Source organism: Quercus lobata, chromosome 5 (assembly GCF_001633185.2).
Source record: "Quercus lobata isolate SW786 chromosome 5, ValleyOak3.0 Primary Assembly, whole genome shotgun sequence".
Classification (NCBI taxonomy): domain Eukaryota; kingdom Viridiplantae; phylum Streptophyta; class Magnoliopsida; order Fagales; family Fagaceae; genus Quercus; species Quercus lobata.
Genome location: NC_044908.1, coordinates 63,869,511 through 63,891,498, shown reverse-complemented (window position 1 = coordinate 63,891,498; position 21,988 = coordinate 63,869,511). Strand labels below are relative to the sequence as shown.

The following is a 21,988-nucleotide window of genomic DNA, read 5'->3' as shown; positions in this document are numbered from 1 at the left end:
GTAAAACCTTTCTGTTTTTGCCATCTGTAAAATTCTTACTGAATTGAAGACCCAACAACTGGGACGTTCTCATTAGACGAATAGAAACTAATGAGACCACTCTGCGAGTGACCAGAAATTGTTAATTTTTCTAAGCACAATGAATTGTTTGATCAGGACTATAGCACAATTTTTGCAATTGGCGTTGAATATTTGGTATTGACTTGCCTCTTGACTCTTGAAACCAAGCACGTTAGATGAAAGCCGTTTAATTCTATCAGAACCATTCGCATATGGTGATTCAAGCCTAACCGGGCTGAATTGTTGATGCCAATTTCCCACACGATGAAGGCCTTTGTCCAATTGGTGTAAATTGATCCCACGTAATGAAAGTATATGTATAACGTGAGGTTTCAATGTGAGAGACTATAAGTAAACTTCATTTTTAAGCACCAAATTGGCCAAAAACTAATAATGTATATATGTTTCGATGAAAATTGTTGTTACTCATTGTTGAAGGGATGGTCGAATACGAATTGTTGGAGTGTCATAGGTCACCTAAATGAAAATCATTTCTTGAAGCGACGCATGCATAAATGGAGACTGGTCTCTGCTTTAAATATATATATATATATATATATATATATATATATATATATATAAAGAATGAAAGGGTATTAGAGGAATTGCATCTGTGCTTCTAAAATTTTCAGTTCATTTTACAAAAAAAAAAAATTATTATTTTTATTTTATATTATCATTTTTACAAATCACCCGTATTAGTTTATCTATTTTACACCCTCTTTTATTTAAATAATCATTCTATATATATATATATATATATATATAATTATTTCTAACAATTCACATCAAAACACACTTTACTCTCTCACACGGTCAAATTTTTTTTTTTCCCCTTCTTTTCTTTTTCTTCTTTCTTCCCTCTTCTTCACTGGTCAATTTTTCTTCTTCCTCCCCTCTTTCTTCACCAGAAAACCCCATAAACAAACCTCCAAACTTCACTTCAACACAAGCCCATGTCAATCCTAATCCATTTTCAACATTTTTAGACAAATCTGAGATCTGTATCTTCACTTTCTCACTCATGGCAGCGGCCAGCACTCCACCAAAGCCTCCATGACAGCGGCGACGGCAACATCAATGTGGGTTTGGGGTTGATTTGGGCTATTTGAATTGGTTTTCTGTTGGGTTGATTTTGAGTTGGATTTGTGATGAGTTTTCAGATTTGTTTGAATTGGTTTGTTTTGTTTAAGTTTTCAATTATCAGATTTGTGATGAGTTTTCAGCTTGGGTTTGTTTTGGGTTGAAGCAGGGAAGAGAGAAAGAGAGTCGGCCAGAGAGAGAGTCAGGGGCACAGAGAAAGGAGTGAGAGAGAGGAGAGAGAAAATATATTTAAATAATGAAATAGAAATATATAGTTACATGGTTACCCCTAGTATTTTTACATATGTACAATATTATAGATCCACTGATGTGGAGGTTTTGAGCATATTAACATTGTTCAGCCTTTCTATGTAGTAAGTTAGACAACGTTTGAAACAATAAAGGAAAATAGCATCTTGAGTTTTAGAAAATCGAGATCCACTTAAAAACTCGACCATTAAAGACTCGCTTTCCATTATTTTCTACTGGCTGAGGTGGACAAAATTGCCACCTGGATCTCGAGTCTTAAAGACTCGAGATCCTTGTATTTTTAACCAAATTTATTTAATTTATTTTGTGCACGTGAAGTTGTGTATTTTTATTTTGTGGATCTCAAGTCTTATAGTCTCGAGATCCACAAAATAAAAATACACAACTTCACGTGCACAAAATAAATTAAATAAGTTTGGTTAAAAATACAAGGATCTCGAGTCTTTAAGACTCGAGATCCTCAAAATAAAATTACAAAGTAAAGATATAGGACTTCACGTGCACAAAATAAATTTGGTTAAAAATACAAGTAACTCGAGTCTTATAGACTCGAGTTCCACTAGGCAAAATTATAAAAACAGAACACTCTTAACACTCAGCCCGTATAACACACTTTCTAACACTCTACACAGCCTTCTCACCCAAAAACAGAGCATCCTCACTAAGTCTCTCAGCCTCACTAACTCTCACTCACCCATAACTCCTACACCACATTGCCTCTCACTCTCACTCATCACACTGCCTCTCTCACTGCTCTTCCCTCTCAACAAATTGATATCTCAGGTAAGGGTTTGCATAATTTGATTGTCATTGTAGTTGGATATTAGTTGTCTATGGGTGTGGGTTAAAGAGTTTGACTAATTATTTTGTACATAGTTGACATAACTTAGTTAATTTACCAATATTGTGTGTTATAGAAGTTTGTTTTGTTAGTGTTAATTTTTTGAGTATTGATTTGCCCATTTTGTGTGTTACAAATTTTTTTGACTTTATTCATCATTATTTTGGGTATGAAATGGGTAGTGATTGAATGGAATGAATGGGTATCATAATCATACTCCTGAAAGTAATTCTTAAAATGTAGTGACCTACAATACATGACTGTATAAGGAATTGATCATTATTAAAATAAAAAAAAAAGTATAAGAATTGGTCATTTTGGAAACAATTTGGTATTTGGAAATGACTTTTAAGCCTTAAGGATATGGAATACTCTGGTCTTGTTAATTTAATATGTTTTGTTAATGCTACATCATCTTTGTAAAGTCTCCTCTCGTTCTATGTATTCTTTAAATATATATATTTTCCTTACCTTTTATTTTTCGGGGTTGCTCCACTAGATATGTTTCAAATTTGCTTCTGAAGCCAAACTTAGAACCATGGGTACCACAAGTTACATAATGGTTATAAAACTAGTAATTACCTATGAAAATTCTGGCTTGAATATGTTCAGCCTTAAGATCGCATTACTTTTTTCCCCACTTTACGACTATGTGATTTAACTAACTAACATAGTAACTTGACTTGAACAGGTTTACAATGCCTGAAATTGATATAATCCTATACCACGGTGGTCCGCTTAAGAATGTCAATGCGAATAAGGGATTGCCATTTGAAGGGCCGGGTATAAAGACCTATTATACCCAAATTGATCGTAGGTTGAAGACCCTTGACGAATTGAAGAAGATTGTCATGGAAGAGTTGTGTGAGAATCCTGCTATACACAATATACAAATTACTTATCGTATGCCAAACATGTAAAGATCATGTTTGACAAGTTGGAGAGAATAGCTGAAGTAACTAACATTGAGTTGTACATACAGTTGGAGCCGCGTGCAGTTTGGGAAGAGGATATCCAACAAACGACCACAAACTTACAGGTTACGGTTCCAGATGCTCAATATGAGTATTCTACACATGTAGAGGATGATTATGTTCATGCCGATGGTGATGTTCATGTTGATGGTGATGATGATGACGATGATGATGATGATGATGATGATGACGACTATGTTGATGAGACTATTGCCATTAACAATGATGATGACGATGATGATGACGACTATGTTGATGAGAGTATTGCCATTAACGGTGAAGATTTTGTGGATAGAGATGAGTATGAAGACACGATTGGCAGAGACCTTGGGCACTTTGAGAGGGACATTAATGACGATCAAACATTGGATGGTAGTGAACCTTATGCAGACAATGTTATTAGTGTCCAAAACATTACAAATACAATCCCTGCCTACGCACCCCTTTCATTGTCATTCTCTGCAAATACTTGGGAAAATATGGTTGATCCTTCACATATTGATATGCCATTTGTGTCTACTTAGAAAGAGGGGATGAATTTTTGCAAAGGGTTGACTTTTGCCAATAAAGAGGAGGTGAAGCGCGTATTAACAATTTATGCCCTCAAGGAAAACAAACATTTTACGATCATTCGGTCGACGACGAAAAAACTTTGTGCGAAATGCGTGCGAGTCATGTAAGTGGTATGTCTGCGCAGTTATAAAGCCTGATCTCCACCAACTATGGATGGTCACCGTGTATGTGGGTCCTCACACGTGTAAACCGACTGGGGTGCGAAATGATGGTAGAATGATGAGTTGTAATTTTATTGTATTAGACATCCATAAGAAGTTATGTGAGGATCACACTACCCTAGTTAAACATCTCAGATCTATGATAGAGACGAAATATAGTGGGCAGAAGCCTTCTTACTACAAGGTATGAGATGCGAAACAAAAGGCGATTGCGAAGATGTTTGGGAATTGGGAAGAGTCTTACCAAAGGTTGCAAAAATTGCTAATGACATATATTAATCAGGACCCGACTACCCAAGTGTTCTATCGTATCACATCCACTGATGAAGATGACATCGTATTGTTGCATTATGTGTTTTGGTCTTTCGGTCCATGCATATCAAGATTCAAATACTGCAAGCCGGTTATCAGTATTGATGGGACCCATCTGTATGGTAAATATCAGGGAAAGTTGTTGGTCGCAATGGCAACTGACGCTAACAACAAGGTATTCCCTCTCGCGTTTGCTGTTGTGGATTGTGAGTCAAGGTCCAGTTGGAGGTGGTTTTTACAGTGCCTCCGAGATACGATTGGCCACGTGATACCTAAGGAAGGCATTTGCATAATTTCTGACCGACATCTCGGTATCAAAAACGCCATTGCAAACTGGTCTAGAAGGGATGATGGAAGTACACCAGTATTTCATAGATATTGCCTTCGACATGTTGTTAGCAACTTCAACACCTATTTTCAGAACTCAACTCTAAAGTCAACGGTGTTGAAAGCGGGATATGCTAGTCAGGTAGTGAAATTTGATGCCATAATGGAGTCCATTAAGCAGGTGGAAATTGAGGCCATTAGGAATAAGAAGAAGGTGACGGGGAAGGATGGCAAGGAAAAGAATCAAGATTATCTTCCATACACATACCTAATGGGCGAGTCTGTGGATATGTGGAGCCAGTCACATGATGGTGGGAGACGTTTTGGGGCAATGACAACCAATATATCAGAGTATTTCAATGGTGTACTGAAAGGTGCATGGGGTCTTCCTATTGCCGTATTGGTTGAGTTCACTTGGAACAAACTTGTTCAATATTTCCACGACCGGCGCAAAGAATACCATTTTGAGTTCTCAGAGGGTAAGAACTGGAGTGAATATGCCTTCTCCACGTGGGATGGAAATAAGCGTAAATCTGAGAAACACTAACTCAAGCCATTTAGCAATGAAGAGCTGATATTTCAAGTAGTTACCCAACTCAACACGTGTAGCGCAGGAGGGGGAAACCACAGTTATGAAGTTCGGTTACAGGAAAAAACATGCAGTTGTGGGAAATGGCAAAACATAGGGATCCCGTGTTCACGTGCAATTAGAGTATGTGACTATTTACATATTGATTCGATCACATATATTCACCCATGTTATGGTTTGAACACTTATGAGCATGCAATTGTGGTTCCAAAGTCGCAGTCGTTGTGGAGGGATCCCATGGGGCCAAAGTGGTTGCCTAATCCAGAATTGTTGCAGGCTAAAGGTCGACCAGTGAAGTCAAGAATAAGGAATGAGATGGATGGGGTGAGGAATAAGAATCGAGAACCGGGATGGCGGAGGGAGGACGCAAATTTGATAGAGAGTCAACCCAAGAAGACATGTGGACTGTGTCATGTTTCCGGGCATAATCGTAGAAAATGTCCGCAGTCCCGTGGCGCTTCCACAAGCAGTCATGTTCCAGAGTAGGTAGGTAGATGGCAAAAAGTTATGCATCGGTTAAATAATTGTTGTTCATTCCATGTTTACCTAATGTTTACTATATTGTCTCCTAACGTGATTACTCTATGTTTTTTAGGCATGCTTTCATGGATGATGTTTTTGTCGTGCGGATCGGCGATCTTAGGAAAAGTGACTACGTTGTATTGGCTATGTGAACTTTTTGGTTTTTGTTGAATGTACTTGTAATTCTTAATCCAATGTACCTTTATGAAGATTGTGGTTTGAGTAGTACGGTTAGAACTGCAAATTAAGCGTGGTTGAGCATGTTTAGAATGTTGATATTAAGAATGCCTTTTGCTGCGATGTAAGTGCATTTCCATTATAAAACCATGTTTATGCAGAGACTGTAAAAGTTTCTATAGTTTGGTGCCTATTGAGAGCACGTTTTGATGTAATTTAAGTGCATTTACATTCTCGGCTTCTCTGCCTCTTAATGACTGTTTATAAATTACATTCTCAGCAATTTCCCAGTTTCTGCTTTACCTATTCAGCAGTTTTGTACGTCTAGGGGAGTGAAAAAAAAAATTTTCCCCAAATGCTCTGTTTTTGTAGGCTCTCAGCCTAAACAGAGCATTTGGGAGGGAAAAAAAAAATTCCAACTGGAACTCGAGTTCCAGCTGGGAAATTTTTTTTCCCCAAATGCTCTGTTTTTGTAGGCTCTCGACCTAAACAGAGCATTTGGGGGGGAAAAAAATTTCCCAATAGGAACTAAAGACTCGAGTTCCTACTGGGAAATTTTTTTTCCCCCCTAAATGCTTTGTTTTTGTAGGCTCTCGGCCTAAATAGAGCATTTGGGGGGAAAAAAAAATTTCCCACTAGGAAAAGACTCGGGTTCCTACTAGGAAATTATTTTTCCCCAAATGCTCTGTTTAGGCCTATACTCTCGGCCTACACAGAGCATTTGGGGGAAAAAATTTTCCCCAGTAGGAACTTGAGTTTTAAACCCTAGGAAAAACCCTAACTCGCCTCATCTGCTATAACGTTTCTATTTGAAGGGGGCTTGGTTCCGAGTTCTCGGGTCGGGCAAAGAAACAAGCTTGTATTCTGGGCAAAAACAAGATATTAATTTTTTTTTTCTCAACTCTTGTAATTTATAAAAAAAAAAAAAATTCATTGGTCCAAAAAAGGAATCACAAGTGTGTTTATTGCACCGAATCTACTTAAACTCAACTCATCATAGTATTGGGTCATCCGCACAACAATGAGGCTTGTCACTACTCAAATTTATAACTCTCAACCTTACAAGTATGATGAGTCACAAGAACTTTTTACCACTAAGTTAATCTTACAAAGAATTTTGTAATTTTTTTTATTTGCCGCGAATTTCACTTTTTTATAATTTTCTTAGATTTTGCATCAAATGAATGTTTTATAACTCCTAAGTCATTACAAACTTTGTTAATGAACCCTACTTTAAATAGCATCTTTTTTTCTTTTTTTAACATAAAGGGTGAAATTGTGGATTCAAATCAACTAAGTATGTCAATGATATATTAATAAGAGCAAATATCTTAACATGTATTATTAAAAAATCTTTTGGGTGGCAATCGTGACTTCTTGGAGAAAAGTGCAACATTCTTGAAAGTGGTTGGGGGCAAGAGGGGTGTGGCTAGTGATCTAGCCACACCGCTGAAGTTGAGAGGGTTTTCGAGCATTTCATCACCCCAAGAGATGCAGCCGTTGTGGATGCCAACATAGAAGCCACTTATGGTTTGTCAGATCAAAGCTTTGATAGTGGCAGGGTTGGGGTGAAAGTAAGTGACAACGAGGGTTGGGGAGAGCAATGTTGTTAGTCTGAAGAGGAAGAAGAAGGAGAGCGTGAGAGTGCAGGAGAAAGAAAGAGGTCGAGAAAAAAAAAATGAAAACACATTAAAGAATTTATTGTGTTTTGGTATTTGCATAATAAAAATAAAGTGAGCATTTTTAAGTTTGCGTAATTGAAATAACCTGGCCAAATTTTTTATTTTTTTATCTGCCTACGTATAAGAAAATAATCTTTCACTCTATAGACGAGTTCGGATGATTATGTCCTGCAATACTCTCCACACATAACCCTTAAGAATGTCTATGTGCAAAGGAATGAAAGGATACATACTATCTCATTCACCATCAAAACCAAATTATTAGTTTTTCCTTCTTTCATAATTTCAGGAAACCCACGTTTGATGTTGAAATTGGACTTATATAGTAATGGTTTAACAACTCGAGCAACATATATATATCTTCCAATTTATATATATATATATATATATATATATATATATATCTTCCAATTTACCCTTGATCACTATCTCTTCAAGTAGCATGTGAAGCACAGGAGTCAGGAAGAAAATATAAAGCAATGGCTACTTCCATGCTGTAAATAAAGCTCACACAGATTCGCATAAAAATTGGTAAATAAAGTAAAGAATTAGTGATCATCACATAACTGGGTTAGTAATTTTCCAGGGTAAATATGAAGTGTATTTGAAAGCTTAGTTCCATACACCGATGCATTCATTAACAGAATGGTGCAAGAACTAGAGTTTCACCACTTGCATTGCTGCTGACAGCATAACCATGACACTACTCATGTGACAAATACAAATTTCCCGTAGCTTGGAACACTTCTGAAACATTTCGCCTTTACACACATTAATTACCAACGAAGCCAAAGTCTTTGACCAAAACCTCCTGCTCTTTCAAAACCCACGACAGAGAAGCTAACCGAACCTAAATAATGCTACTTCCAAATCCAGACTACCTTTGACATTCAGGGAAAATTGTTTAGAATTTTCATGAAATGTATTTTTCCTGCTGCGCTTGAAGAAGTCTTGCTGAAGACTTTGCATCCATATAGAGAGCTTTCACTTCCTCAATATCTGCCTATAAATCATATAAATTCAAACAAAATTACTAATGTAGTTGATGGAAGAAGAATTCTGCAATATTTTAAATCATCTTCAATCACATTGATTACAGATTAATCCAGATCATATTATTACCTTGCAGATATTGTCACGGCCATTCATTTTTGCCATAATACTGGAGGGCGATAACAGCTGAACTGCATGCCTGAAGAGATGATAGAAGCATCACTAAATATCTTTTGAGGGATGGGACTAAGAAACAGCAAATCTAAAGATTAAGCCAAACCTTAAGGATGCTTGTAGACCCATGTCACCCAGGTAAGCCAAACTTTCGTCATCTATTACTAGGTCCTCCACATTTGCACGGAGAGCCAAAATCTGACAGTAACAAAGAGCAGAAATATCAGTATGTGGACAATGATAATATGGTTAGGAGTTGAAGAGAAATTGTAGACAGTGAGAGAACACAAAATTTGGGTTGAACCTTTATCATGTCAGCAACATCGTAAGTCTGTGTTCGGATAATAATCAACCGGTCCAACAAGTCGACAAGTATGCCATAAGGACAGTTCATATGAGTCCCTCTGCATGAAAACAGATTCATATTCAGAAATTTTTATAAGATTCATGTTCAGAATTTAAAACATCAAAGTAACTTAAGTCAAGGTTCCTAGGCAACTATGAGGTAAGGCCCAGATGACAAAAGCATTATTGTTTGTAGACCACTAAAAACACAAAAGATCAAAGTAATTAAAGCATCACATACAAGAATTAATATATATATATATATATATATATATATATATATATATATAAGCAACTGCTGTCACACATGCCACCAACCTCCATCACTTGCACAAAATCAATTTAACCACCATTTTCATCCAAGCAGGTAAACCCCCACCACTGAGCCCATCTACAACAGAACTTGTCCAAGCACCACAGGAGGTGCTGAACTAGGTTTCCCTTGAACCCCACAAAAACATTTTGAGAGCTGGAAATTGCCTTTTCTAACAAAATAAGCGTAGCTATACAGGGACTTAAACAGCATCTAACATCTTTGGAGGCACTTGGTAACACGATAGTAGATCACACTCAGTGGTTAATTTGTGAATATTAATAGAATTAATCTTAACTATTTGTATCAAGCAATCTATGTATAGGTGCAAATATGTAATATGGATGATATAATTTTCAGGATGGTTCAAACAATTGTTTCAACAATGGAAGTGCAGACCTGACCACAAAACCATCACATTGTGTTTACCACTTGATAATTAAGGATCTCTTGTATGGAGGAGCATATATTGACCATATAAACATACGTAAAATGTACATTCAGTCATAGAAAAAAGGGGGTAGTCTGTCTTATACTATGGCATGAATTTTAATTAGTTCCAACATCATAAAATCCCTATGCCATCAATCAAGGAAATGCACTGTATGACATTTTTATAAAATAAAAAAATTATGTAATAAACCATCAGATCAGAATACAACTTGTCTTAGTCAAAAAAGATGTTTCATTCTTTTTTTTTTTTCCTTCAGAAAACCCTCCAGAATAGCTAACAAACAGAATATTTATACAATATTCTTACCTTAGCAGCATCCTCAGGGTTGTCCTTCACAGGTGCATAAGCAAGCCATGCATCCATCACCTAATCATCATAGAATAACTATTGCGTTAACAATGAGCACCACAATAGTGGCAATGTCTTTATAGCATGCACCGTCACAAAACAATGTGAAGTGCTATTCTAAGAGAGCAAAATACCAAATCCATCTAAACATCTAAGCAATCAAATTTTGAAAACTGTGTCAGATTGTAAGTGATTTTAACTTGCTGAAAATCCACTTGTTCACTCAAGAAAGAATAAATTACCGTAAATCCAACTCTTGCTGATGGAGGCAAAGTTTTTGCTAGTCTTGCATCATACATTCTAGTCTTGTCGAGGATTTAAATGAAGTTTTGCTAGCATCTTTGTATCTGGAGTAAGATACCATAGAATATAGGATTTAATGATAAACAACAAATAGAACTAGTATGTATGAACCAAAAGCAATGCTTATATACATTAAGCTCAGTCTCACTCTTTCTCTCTCTCCTAGTTCTCTTTTCTTTCCCTTTTTTTCTTTGGCTGAGGAAAATATGATTGTATGAACCACCCAACTCCACCCCCCACTTTACCACTTAGAACAGGTCTAATGGTTACAAATCCTATAAGAAGCTCAACAACTTACTAAGCCAGCAAGAGTCACAAGCTGATAAGTTCAACCAATTTAAGAGGCATTAAATTCTAGCTATATCATCCTTGGGTCGGCTGCAGTCATAAGAGAAATTCAAGCAACTTCAAGTCAGATAATTTCTGTAACGCATTTCCCTCATAGGTCAAACAAATATGCAGCTTAAATTCTTTATATTTTGATGGCATATGCTTCACACAATGTCGATATGGCATTTATGAAAGAAATGCTGCAATTAGTAACTACACTCACAGTCAAAAATTTGAAATGCGCAACTATCTTTAATCCTAATCTCATATGGAACACACTTCATCAGGAAATGTCCAACACTATTATTATAAATCAGTATGTCACTTATGAATTTAAGAATATGCAACATACACAAAAAAACTAGTAGCTAAATGAAAATAGACCTGAACTATCTCCTTCTTTTTGTGAACCTCTCCTTTAGGAAGTGGAACATACTCTTCTGCTTCAAGGTCAAATTCTGTAGCGAAAGCATCACTTCTGCCCACCCTCTTTACTGCTCCACTATTTGCTTCAATATATATAACATCACCAACAGCCACCTACAACATTGTATCAGGTAAACCAAAAAAGGATCAAACTATAATCAATTTTTTAATGAGATTCTCCTTTTGAGCACACCAAACCCCAGGTTAAAAGTTTTAAAATAAATAAATAAATAAAAACAGCAGGAAAATGAAGAACAGGAATCAAAGTGACTTGACAACAGATTGAGTTGCCTATCCTACGTTTAAAAGAAAATTAAAATTAAAAATAAAACAGAAATTAGCCCCAAACACATGTTGCAACACTAGTAATACTGAATTTTTTATTAGGAAAAAAACGGAAATAAAGTATACAGAAGATGTGTACAAAGGTTCACCTAAAGACCACATTTAAGATTCATCTTGTCTAGAAGGATCAGATTACCTTGAAAATTTTGAGCACCAGCACCAATAAATTGTATAGCCCGAGAATTCATGGTACCAAACTTTACATCCTTGCAAGAATCATATAACCCTTCACCAAATATGTCAGTTACGTAAAAATCAAGCCCATCCACAGTCATATTGTCATTAACCTGAAAAAGGAATGAGTTTCATAAATAAAGTTAAATGTTTACGTGCACCATTATGTACCTATCTCCAATAAGACATACACACATGTATGTATGTCACACACACCCACTTTAACAATACCCTCTTGCAGCACAACCCAGTAACAAAAATTGGCCTAAACATGCTATGCTTCTCTTCAAGTTTCATGATAGCTAATTATTCATTTCATATTAACCAAAGCAACAATGTCATAGACACGTATTTATCAAAGAAAAAAAATTCATAGAAATGTAAAAACTCCACCTGGTATTTCCATGTTTCAAAATTCTTCCAGCCAAAAAAGTTATTACAAAAACAGTTTGACAGAAGAAAATATGGTGCATAAATAGAAACTTTCATCATGTCAGGTATCAAAAGTTGCATATACTCTCTTTGAGGTCGCTGGTTAAGTTTCAGGAAGATTGGTCTCCCATGTTTTTGCTATGTTCTATCACGTTTTCAGTTCAATTCCTGAATAGTATTTTTACATTATAACACTATATTTTCCTACAAGTAATAAAAATTTATTCAGAGAGAGAGTACTTTCATGCACACTAGATGTGAACACAGTATTAAGATTACAAGCTCCAGTCGTTATAAATGAAAAGAAAGGGAATCAATAATCTATAATAGAATGCCAATCACTAATGCCCATGGTTTGGGACCAATCAAACAATGATTTCAAAAAGCTTCTCTTGTACCTCCACAACAGTTAACCTAGAAATAGCACATTAATGAGAATCTGAATATTGCTCAAAAGGAGACAACTCAGAACAATCAATAGAAAGTCCAATAATAATTAGAGTAAATTCTCGGCCCTTCTATGCTTATTAGAGCTCAAAATGCACTAATTACTGCAGTCCATTTACTTATGGAAGAATAAATAACATATGGTTAATTTACTTATAAAAAACAAATAGTTTTTCAGAAAATACTAAATATGGTTAAGAACACCACATAGTGGAGAAATGGAGAAAGGGTGTGAGATCAATTTTCTCAACAAAAGGGGGGAAAAGTCATGGATAAAAGTTTTATTCCTTTCAAAATCCATGTACCATAATATATTCTACCACCATGCCATGATACTTTTTATGTTCCTCCTCTTTGGTGCCTTCCAACTGATCTGCAAGGGCCCTACAAATTAACAAGAGCAAACAACTTAAACTGCATTTAAAAGAAAAAGGTTTGCACACAAATATATTTTTGTTGGTCAAGACTAAGAGTCACCGATAGTGTACCAGAAAAGCTACTTATCAAACAATGATTTATATATATATTTATATACACATATGCACAAGAGATGCTGAAAACTCTATGCATGTGTGCAAACATTAAATGCAACCTTACAATATACATAGTAGTGCATATAGATTATTATTCAACCTTACAATATACATATAGATTATTATGCAACCTTACACAGAATCTTGTCATTTATATATTTATTATTCAGATTACATAAACCACATGTCAGCATATAGATTCAACGCCGTTTAACTACATTAAGGCTAGGACTGTTATTATAGGAAATATGCAAAAAAGAAGAAGCAAATAAATGAAAGAAGAAAAGAACAAGAGAAATTATGAACACAACCTAGAGAATTTTACCATCTTTTAGTCACTTATGCAATCAAAAAATTAGAGATATAGCTGACCTGATGGGAGTTAATTCCTCAGGAAGATGGGAATTATGGGATACATCCTTGTTTATCCCTTTTGATGACTGTGCAGCAAATTCCATTAGCAAAGCAGCAAATAGGAGTAGAACTGCAAGGAGTCAACCTTAGATTAAAACCTACCAAAAACAATCACTCAAGAGAGTTAAGCAAATTTACAATTTCCAAGGAGCTGAACAAGCAATCATACATGGCCCCAACGAAGCCATTCCGGTGGCAAACAATGACCCAAAAAGTTGGCCAACTGTGGCACCAGCACCAATAAACCCAAACAATCTTGAACCTGACTGAATACAGAACAAGTTAAATATGAATCAAAATATCAACTTGTTATCAGATATCTTGTGGCAGCAAACAGACCTCGCTGTCCATGACATCAATTACTCTTGCCGAAGTTGAAGAAATTGTTATTAGATTAAGCAGAGCAACCTTCAAAAAAGCAAAAATTCCTGTGAAGATCTAAATTTTGGAAGTACTCTACAATATCTAAAAGTCAAAAAATAATAAGTAGACCTTAAAAAATAAGATTACTCTCATACCCAAACGAAGAATGCAACTCTCACTAAAATATAAAACCATCCATGGTTATCCCATTCTACAGAGTATGTAGAATTAGCATCAACCTTTTGTTCCTCTTTTGAAGTAGAGGATGAAGCCACTAATCCCTAGACAAGGGGGGAAAAAGAGCAAATTAGTGCGGGATGAAAACAGAATCAAATTTGGGGAGTGAGCAAGCAGCTCAATAAAAAACAATTATTTTATCATAAGATTCTAATCTTACATTTAATTGGATAAGGAATATCCAGCCGATGAGGAAAGCCATAGAATGAACAATAAAACAAGTGATATGCTAAAAAACCTGTGTATCAAAAATTCAAAACCAATGCCTGGAATTTCAAGAAGCAACTATTACAGGAGGATATGTGAAGAAACATAACTTGAAACTAAAGGGAAAACCAAAACAATTAAAAAATGTGCTGACTTCAAAATGAATTTTCCTTTTTTTTTTGCTTTTATAAATTAAAATTTATTCACGAAGATAAGGAGTAGAAAATTAATTTCTAGTCAAGAATTTTCCAATAACAATATACATGAAGATACACCCAAGCCCAGCAAGTAGCCCTTGTTCAAACATAATATGAGTGAAACCATGAGCAAGTAACCATGTGTTTCTTCCTTATGACCCTCTACAAGCTGCTCTACCAATCAAGCAACCATGTGCTGCCCTAGACAAAAAGTGTGTTAAACAACCAGCAGCGATCAACAATAAGCATTGCTTCCTAGTAAGTGGTACCTGCAGTATAAAACCAAACAAGACTATATTACTACACTTAGCAGCAGAATGACTTACAAAAGTAATTACTCACTTTTATTTCCTAGAACTAAGAGGCAAATTACTTGGTGCAGTGCAACTATTTCAAATTAATGCAGCTAAGTACATGTATGAAACCCCATTATATATGGAAAAATGCAATTGCTTACTCACCCTTCTTCATTTTCATCACAACTTTATCAAGCCCATCAATAACTTGCTCTACCAACAAATCCAGTCCTCAAGGCAGTCAATACACAGCGCAAAAGTGAACAAAATCAGTAACAATTATATATATTTAAAGATTCATTTTAGAACAAAATCTATAACAAAAATACATAACATATATTGTGTTAGAAGCATAAAGATTCATTATTCTCTAATCTTAGAAAGGGAAGCTCCATCCATCAATTAAAAGAATTCACTAATGCATATTGAAAAGTCGATATTATGGTCCAATTCCATGACTTTAGCACTTACTCAAGGTTCACTAATTTTACATTTTTTAACCCTCGTATAATGTTTGGGCGGGGGAGGAGGCTGCGGGACATCATCCTTAGGCTCATCATCATGCTGCAAATTCCATTAGATGCATGCAATCAAGATTCGGTATAATGATTAGAATAAAGTGAACTACAAAATATGTGCATTTGAATTCTAATTAATGTTATCATACCATAGAGCTGCCTCGGTGTCCTATTTTGTGTCCACCTGTCCCACAAGTGGGTGCTCTTCTAGTGTGCTGCGGTCTATCTTGTGGAGGTGAGGAATGATGAGGGGGAATGCTCGTCTGGTACATCAGTATGTGGCTGTACAGTGTCAATCCCAACCGGAGGTCCCAGAGGGTCAGATGAGGATGCGGTAGGTGGGTAATGATGCTCTATGTAGAGGCCAAGAGTGGGCGCAGTAAAGCTGGTGGGTGGGTAAGAGGGTGTCTCGAGGAGTATAGGAGGGGTCACATTTTCATCAATACTGAGATCAAAATCGGACTGCGAAGGTGGGTTGGGTGAAGGGACCTCGGGTTGAGGAGATGCATCTGGGATGTGTGGAGGGACCTCAGGCTGAGGAGATGAGTGCGGGATGGGTGCAGGCATCTCAGGACTAGTTACAACCCGAGGGGTTGTTGCACGCCGACCACGGCCCCTGGCTGCACTTGTGCTTGGGCTTGCTGTAGCAGGCATACCATGGCCCCTGGTTGCACTTGTGCTTGGGCTTGGGATTGCAGTAGCTGTTGGTTCAGTCTCATGCCCATTGTTTGCCTGCTCATTTGCTGCAGGACCACCACCAAGGCCAGCCACATTATTGGGCTTGCTGTAGCAGGCATACCACGGCCCCTGGTTGCACTTGTGCTTGGGCTTGCTGTAGCAGGCCGACCACGGCCCCTAGCTGCGCTTGTGCTTGGGCTTGCAATAGCACGCTGAGCACGGGTCCGTGTACTTACGGGTGCTGCGCTTGTGCTTGGGATTGCAGTAGCTGTTCGTTCAGTCTCATGCCCATTGTTTGCCTACTCATTTGCTGCAGGACCACCACCAAGGCCAGCCACATTATTTAGGACATGCCGAACATGGTTGTGAGCTTTGCTGCCTTCAGAAAGCATCTCCAACAACGCTAAATGGCTTTGAATCTAAAACGGAAAAAGAACCAGTACAATCATATTTGAGACAATTATGTATGAATTAATAAATGGATAATATAGTACTAATCTACTCAAATACTCAACTAAAAACTAACAGTTTTATTAGAATATTATATGTAACAGAAACTCTTTAATCAGATTTGCTGAAAAATTCATAGAAACTGATTCTACGTTCATACACGTACTCAAGTAAAATGAAATAGGCAATAAAATCTAATTAGAACACAATGATCGCGGGGCATCTCACCAATCTGAGGAGGTGCATGACAAACTTGTTGTCATCTCATTTCCCATGAAATGATATACAGTCCATGCTCCTCCCTCCAATTCCTTTCCACCTTCCCACGTAAGTCAATTTTATGCAGTCTATCATCGTAGACAACATCGTCAGGCCATTGCTGCGCCAACCCAAACTGTCGAAAGACACGGTCCGGATAGTGTCTCTCTACTATGCAAAAACACACAAGCGGCACCCTTGCTGTCCACGTATCCCTCCCTGTAACGCAGAACTCAGGAAGGTGGCCGAAGTCTACCTCGTATGGCTGCCACACAATCTACAATAGAAACAAAAAACAATTATCATAGCATCTTAAAAGTTGAAACAAGGGAGAATACATAGATAAAGGGAAAAACAAAAATTTTAACAAAAGATATGTTAAAGGATGAAGCAATCATATTCTTAAGGGAAATTATTATAAACAAACCGAATTTTTGAATATTATTACCTGGTCTGGCTGCATTGTCACTAATTGCTCGCGATAGCGGATCAAGGCCGTACCGGATGACCTACTCTTCGGGCTTGGCACCCGTACCCACCTATAATTACGAGCAAATAACATAAGAACGATAATACAATTTAGTTATTAAGAAAAGTACATTGCATAACACACTAAATATTAGGAAAACACTTACTTAAATGCAAGTGGAGCATATGGCCATGGGCCATAATCACATCCAGGTAAGGGCTCTATCCTTGGGCACAAGAATGGCAACCTTGCCCATGCCCAATACTGGACCAAGGTGCACGCCCCACCAATCTGCGATGCGCCTTTCTCACTTGCCCGACACAAGTCCCTATACAACCAGGCCAAGCAACCACTACCTCAACTATACTACCGCGGATCACGAAGGTTGCGCATGAACTCCAAGAACATCAGATGCACCCTATCTCCTGACTTGTCCATGAAAAGTTTATCCCCTACTAGCGCTAAAATAAAGCACCGGGCATACTGGTGTATCTGAATCTCCGTTGCGTCATGAGGCAGTGGCGCTGCAATGGCCTCAACAAGTCGGCTGATGAGAATTCTTTGGCCCACCAAAGTTTTATTGTCATTCGGCGGAGTAAAACCAAGCAACTCCCCGCACACTTGCCTCCACTCCCCATCCTCCACAGCAGTCGGCCCAACCAAGACCTCACCATCTATAGGAAGTTCGAAAATCACCTCCATATCTTGTAGGGTGATTGACATCTCACCATGTGAAAGATGGAACGTATGAGTCTCCGGCCGCCATCGCTCAACTAGGGCCGATATTAGGCAATGATTGATCTCTCTGGAAGGGACTCTAAACAATCCTTCCAACCTTAGCAATTTGATAATGTCAATCACCCGATTATCTTGCATCTGAACGTTTGCCATCTCCTTAGTGCGACCACGGCACACAAGTGGGCTCGGGTCCTACAAAATCAATAAAAATTTTAGCGGTTGTTAGAACTAGAAATACAACATTGAAAGAACTTGCTAACTAAAAGTCAAAGTCAACGTAAAAATTAAAGCGGTTGTTAGAATTAGAAATTTCACCTCGCCATTCCAAATGGCCTCTGATCGATGATATGGTTGTTGCATCAACACTGAACTCTGAAGCGGACCGGGGTGCAAGATCTCTAGCTCCTCATCGATCTGAGGCTCCATACTGCAAAGAGTATAGACAATTAAAAAGGTTATGAAAACCCCAATTTCTCTGTGCCAATCTCTGATAAGAGTTCATATATTTTCATTCCATCACCTTCAAAATTATATATATATATATATATATATATATAGAAGATTCAAATGACAGTTAAACATTACAAGTGCATACAAACTAGATAAGAACAGAATTTTTTTTCTAAATAACAATAAATATTAAAAAATTTAGTTAGTTGTCACGTTTCAAAACAATGTTGAAAACTAGCATCTCAAGTGTCTAAAACTCGAGTTTTTAAGTCTCGATTTATAAGAGGATGGGTTTAAAGTGAGAAAAAATTGACGTAAAAATCGAGTTTTAAAGACTCGATTTCCATAAATTGCAGAAAAACGCCGCTATAGGGCTTAAAAACGCCACTATGGAGCTTCCTAAACCTGATACTTATAAAAAAAAATTTACAGGAAAACACCGCTATAGGGCTTTAAAATGTCACTGTAAGGCTTAAACAGAGGGTAAGTGAAGCACTTACAATTCGCCCAAACAGAGGGTAACCTCATGTAATTTTCCGAGAATTTGAGTTTGTGAACTTACTTTTACTTCTATATACCTCTAATTATTCTTTACAGTACTTTTTAGGTTCATTCGGTGGATCTCTCATCTCTTTTTGTTGAAATAGCATCAATTGATTTGTCAGCAGTACTAAACAGGTACAATTCTCTCTCTCACAGTGTGGTTTTTTACCTTAGGGTTCTAAATTTCTGATTGCAATAAATTCGACACAATATCGATTATTGCTTTATTTTCTGTTTGGTTCCTGAGACAATTTATGAGTAGATATATAAGCATTATTTTCAAGAGTATCGTTTTTTTTTTTTTTCTTTAGAACTAAACAAAGTATTTGAATAAAGAAACGAAGCTAATTACTTAGTTTTTGAATCCATATTCGGTTTAATTTTTGTAATTAATTGCTCACAATATGTTTGATTTTCAGTAAAAAACCTAAATTCAGCTTAAAAAATTGATGTACTATTGGCAATGCCTAGAAATGTTGAATTATTTGTATTTATGATGATTATGATTCTGCTTTTATGTTTTTTGTTTTTGTTTTTGAAGTTGTAATGGACATGGAATGGTCTGATTCGAAGTATGAACACCGCGAAGAGAGGGATGATGAGTCTCCAATGCGAGAACAATATGATGATTTACAACAGGATGGGACTGTACAATCAATCATTCCCTTGGATTTTGTACAAGTTAATAGGGAAACAAGCTATAGATGGGGATTTGCAAAAGCTAGCCTCAAGCATCAAGCCCCTACAACAAAATGAATGTGCTGAGTATCCGCTATGGTCTAGCTGGTTGCAGGAATGTTGTTACAGATATTTGCTGTGGTCTCCTTGGCTTATTATATTTTGTTGTCTCTCTGGTAGACAGATTGTTGGCCTGACTAAGCTGGATTTATATTCTTTGCAGGCTATTACTGCATAAACAGGCTTTTGTTGTATTTCCTTAGCTGCTAATTTGTTTAGTTTTGGTGTTTCTATGTGGAGTTGGTGCTGCCTCCATGGTGAGGGTGTAGTTAGTTTCAGGTTTTTGGCTTTGGCTTGTGTGTTGGTTTTGTAATCCTTTTGGTATGTTGGTGTTGGTTTCCCAGAATGTTGGCAATAAAAATTACTTGATAATCGGCAAAAAAAAAAACCTGTAAAATGAGCTCTAAAATTGATCTAATTGATCCATGCATGTGCTACTTTTTTTCTTTTTTTCTTTTTTTAATAATGAATCTTGTGCTACTTGTTACTGACTCTAACTTTGACTTATTGGCCTTATACATGAATTAATCCTAATCTGAGCTTCCCATTCAAGTTAAAAATTCCTAACATGTGCATTTAACTATCAAGAAGCAGTTATAGGACAATGGAAAAAAAAAATGGCAAGACATATTGGCACTTTGGTCCAGGAATTAGGTGTCGTTTGAAGGCCTTAAAGTGCATTCACACTTGACCTTCTGTACCAAAGGGTCAATCAAGGTCAGAACCTCCCAGTTTTGCCTATTTTTGAGTTCCTCTGTTTCTCAAGTCAGCAAGAAGGTGGATTCCACTTTGAGATCTTTTCTGTTTCCATCCCTATTATGACTTTTGAAAGTGTTTCAAATGATAAAATGACAAAATGATTCTAGAATGTGATTGGTCTCTAGAGGTGCCCCTTAAGATCCAAAATTTTGCTTGGTTCGCTAGTTTGGGGATCCTTCAAACAAGGACCAAGGCTTTCAAAAATTGGGAGTCTCCTTATCTTGAGAACTTCCTCACAGTTGGGTGGAAACTATGGAATCGTACAAATGAAGTTTGTATGGGGGCTGCTATGTCATTGCCTAACATTACAGCTTCTAGTGCTGTCTAGTTAGCCATGTCATCCATTGAACAGAACTAGCAGGAGATTCACTTCAATCCAGATCTAGTTAAGTAGTAACCTCCTGACACAAGCTGTTTTAAGCTATATGTTGCTGGTTTGAGCTTCAGAGATGTGACTAGAGGTGTGGGAGCCGTGATTCGTGATACTGCAGGTGTAGTGTTTGTTGCATTGTCTGGGAGAGTTTGTGATTCCTAGACTCCTAGTTGATTAAAAAATTGTGTATTACTACTCTTTCATGTGTGATGTAATGGAGCCGTGTCACAGGATTTAGTTGAGTGATTGTGGAATGTGAAGACACTGGGCTGGTTAATGCAATTACAAATGTAGCAAGCTTTCTCTTTGTTTGATAAATACTGTAATGAAGTTTCATTAATGTCAAAGAATAGAGTGAACATATGGAATGGGGACCATACAATCAATCACTCAGATTACATAAATCTATCAAATCACTAACTGAACATATGGAATGATTACGCAAAACCATTGAACAGAACTAGCAGGAGATTCACTTCAATCCAGATCTAGTTAAGTGGTAACCTCCTGATACAAGCTGTTTTAAGCTAAATATTGCTGGTTTCAGCTTCTGAGATGGGACTGGAGGTGTGGGAGCCATGATTCGTGATAGTGCAGGTGAAGTGTTTGCTGCATTGTCTGGGGAGTTTGTGATTCCTAGTTGATTAAAAAATACTCTTTCATGTGCGATGTTCACAAGATTTAGTTAAGTGATAGTGGAATGTGAAGACACTGGGCAGATTAATGCACTTACAAATGTAGCAAGCTTTTTCTTTGTTTGATAAATAATGAAGTTTTATTAATGGCAAAGAATAGAGTCATCCAAGTATAGAAGGAGTATACCACTAGGGACCATACAATCAATCACTCAGATTACATAAATCTATCAAATCACTAACCGAACATATGGAATGATTATGCAAAACTAACATCCAATCCAATATATGATTAAGCAAAACTAACATCCAATCCAATATATGATTACGCAAAACTAACATCCAATCCAATATAGTTTTAAAGAAAAATAATTTTAAATCAAGCAAACTTCTCTCTGAATCCTCAAATGTTGCAAGCTATTTTGCTAAAGAGAGACTGTTGCTGGATGGTGATTATTTGGTATAGTGATTTACATC

At 36.9% G+C, this 21,988-nt stretch overlaps 4 protein-coding genes and 2 long non-coding RNA genes across 6 annotated transcripts; 1 reads left to right on the top strand and 5 right to left on the bottom strand.

Moving 5' to 3' along the window:
• The first annotated feature begins 4,179 nt into the window (after window positions 1-4,179).
• On the top strand, window positions 4,180-5,148 carry LOC115990939. Its single transcript, XM_031114706.1, has one exon. It carries the CDS (start codon window positions 4,180-4,182, stop codon window positions 5,146-5,148), a length of 969 nt encoding a protein of 322 aa, XP_030970566.1.
• A 2,939-nt stretch (window positions 5,149-8,087) lies between these two features.
• Window positions 8,088-9,609, bottom strand: LOC115990938 (ruvB-like protein 1). Its single transcript, XM_031114705.1, has 5 exons — window positions 9,479-9,609; window positions 9,043-9,142; window positions 8,845-8,936; window positions 8,694-8,763; window positions 8,088-8,574 (listed from the first exon to the last, which is right to left on the bottom strand). The coding sequence occupies exons 1-5, from the start codon at window positions 9,607-9,609 to the stop codon at window positions 8,485-8,487; spliced, it is 483 nt and encodes a 160-aa protein (XP_030970565.1). The 3' UTR covers window positions 8,088-8,484.
• A 547-nt stretch (window positions 9,610-10,156) lies between these two features.
• LOC115993123 lies at window positions 10,157-11,849 on the bottom strand. Its single transcript, XR_004092781.1, has 4 exons — window positions 11,739-11,849; window positions 11,216-11,371; window positions 10,441-10,545; window positions 10,157-10,216 (listed from the first exon to the last, which is right to left on the bottom strand). It is a non-coding gene; the product is annotated as an uncharacterized LOC115993123 (long non-coding RNA).
• Window positions 11,850-12,748: 899 nt separating this feature from the next.
• Window positions 12,749-14,263, bottom strand: LOC115992673. Its single transcript, XM_031116900.1, has 5 exons — window positions 14,121-14,263; window positions 13,942-14,010; window positions 13,772-13,868; window positions 13,561-13,672; window positions 12,749-13,039 (listed from the first exon to the last, which is right to left on the bottom strand). The coding sequence occupies exons 2-5, from the start codon at window positions 13,951-13,953 to the stop codon at window positions 12,946-12,948; spliced, it is 315 nt and encodes a 104-aa protein (XP_030972760.1). The 5' UTR covers window positions 13,954-14,010; window positions 14,121-14,263; the 3' UTR covers window positions 12,749-12,945.
• A 1,138-nt stretch (window positions 14,264-15,401) lies between these two features.
• Window positions 15,402-15,626, bottom strand: LOC115989613. The gene is made up of 2 exons (XR_004092014.1): window positions 15,570-15,626; window positions 15,402-15,466 (listed from the first exon to the last, which is right to left on the bottom strand). It is a non-coding gene; the product is annotated as an uncharacterized LOC115989613 (long non-coding RNA).
• A 16-nt stretch (window positions 15,627-15,642) lies between these two features.
• LOC115990937 (pollen-specific leucine-rich repeat extensin-like protein 1) lies at window positions 15,643-16,390 on the bottom strand. The gene is made up of 2 exons (XM_031114703.1): window positions 16,335-16,390; window positions 15,643-16,204 (listed from the first exon to the last, which is right to left on the bottom strand). Exons 1-2 carry the CDS (start codon window positions 16,388-16,390, stop codon window positions 15,643-15,645), a joined length of 618 nt encoding a protein of 205 aa, XP_030970563.1.
• Window positions 16,391-21,988: the final 5,598 nt, after the last annotated feature.

Excerpts from the sequence above, each read along its gene's own strand:
- LOC115990938 (XM_031114705.1), bottom strand. The coding sequence starts at position 9,609 with ATGCTGTTTAAGTCCCTGTATAGCTACGCTTATTTTGTTAGAAAAGGC. Across the intron at positions 8,937-9,042 it reads ATGTTGCTGACATGATAAAG|ATTTTGGCTCTCCGTGCAAA; the intron begins GTTCAACCCAAA and ends TGTTACTGTCAG. Across the intron at positions 8,575-8,693 it reads GCCGTGACAATATCTGCAAG|GCAGATATTGAGGAAGTGAA; the intron begins GTAATAATATGA and ends TATGATTTATAG.
- LOC115990937 (XM_031114703.1), bottom strand. The coding sequence starts at position 16,390 with ATGGGCATGAGACTGAACGAACAGCTACTGCAATCCCAAGCACAAGCG. Across the intron at positions 16,205-16,334 it reads CAAGCACAAGCGCAGCACCC|CAAGCCCAATAATGTGGCTG; the intron begins GTAAGTACACGG and ends TGCCTGCTACAG.
- LOC115992673 (XM_031116900.1), bottom strand. Across the intron at positions 13,673-13,771 it reads AATGGCTTCGTTGGGGCCAT|TTCTACTCCTATTTGCTGCT; the intron begins GTATGATTGCTT and ends GACTCCTTGCAG. Across the intron at positions 13,040-13,560 it reads GAGGAATTAACTCCCATCAG|GGCCCTTGCAGATCAGTTGG; the intron begins GTCAGCTATATC and ends GTTAATTTGTAG.
- LOC115990939 (XM_031114706.1), top strand. The coding sequence starts at position 4,180 with ATGTTTGGGAATTGGGAAGAGTCTTACCAAAGGTTGCAAAAATTGCTA.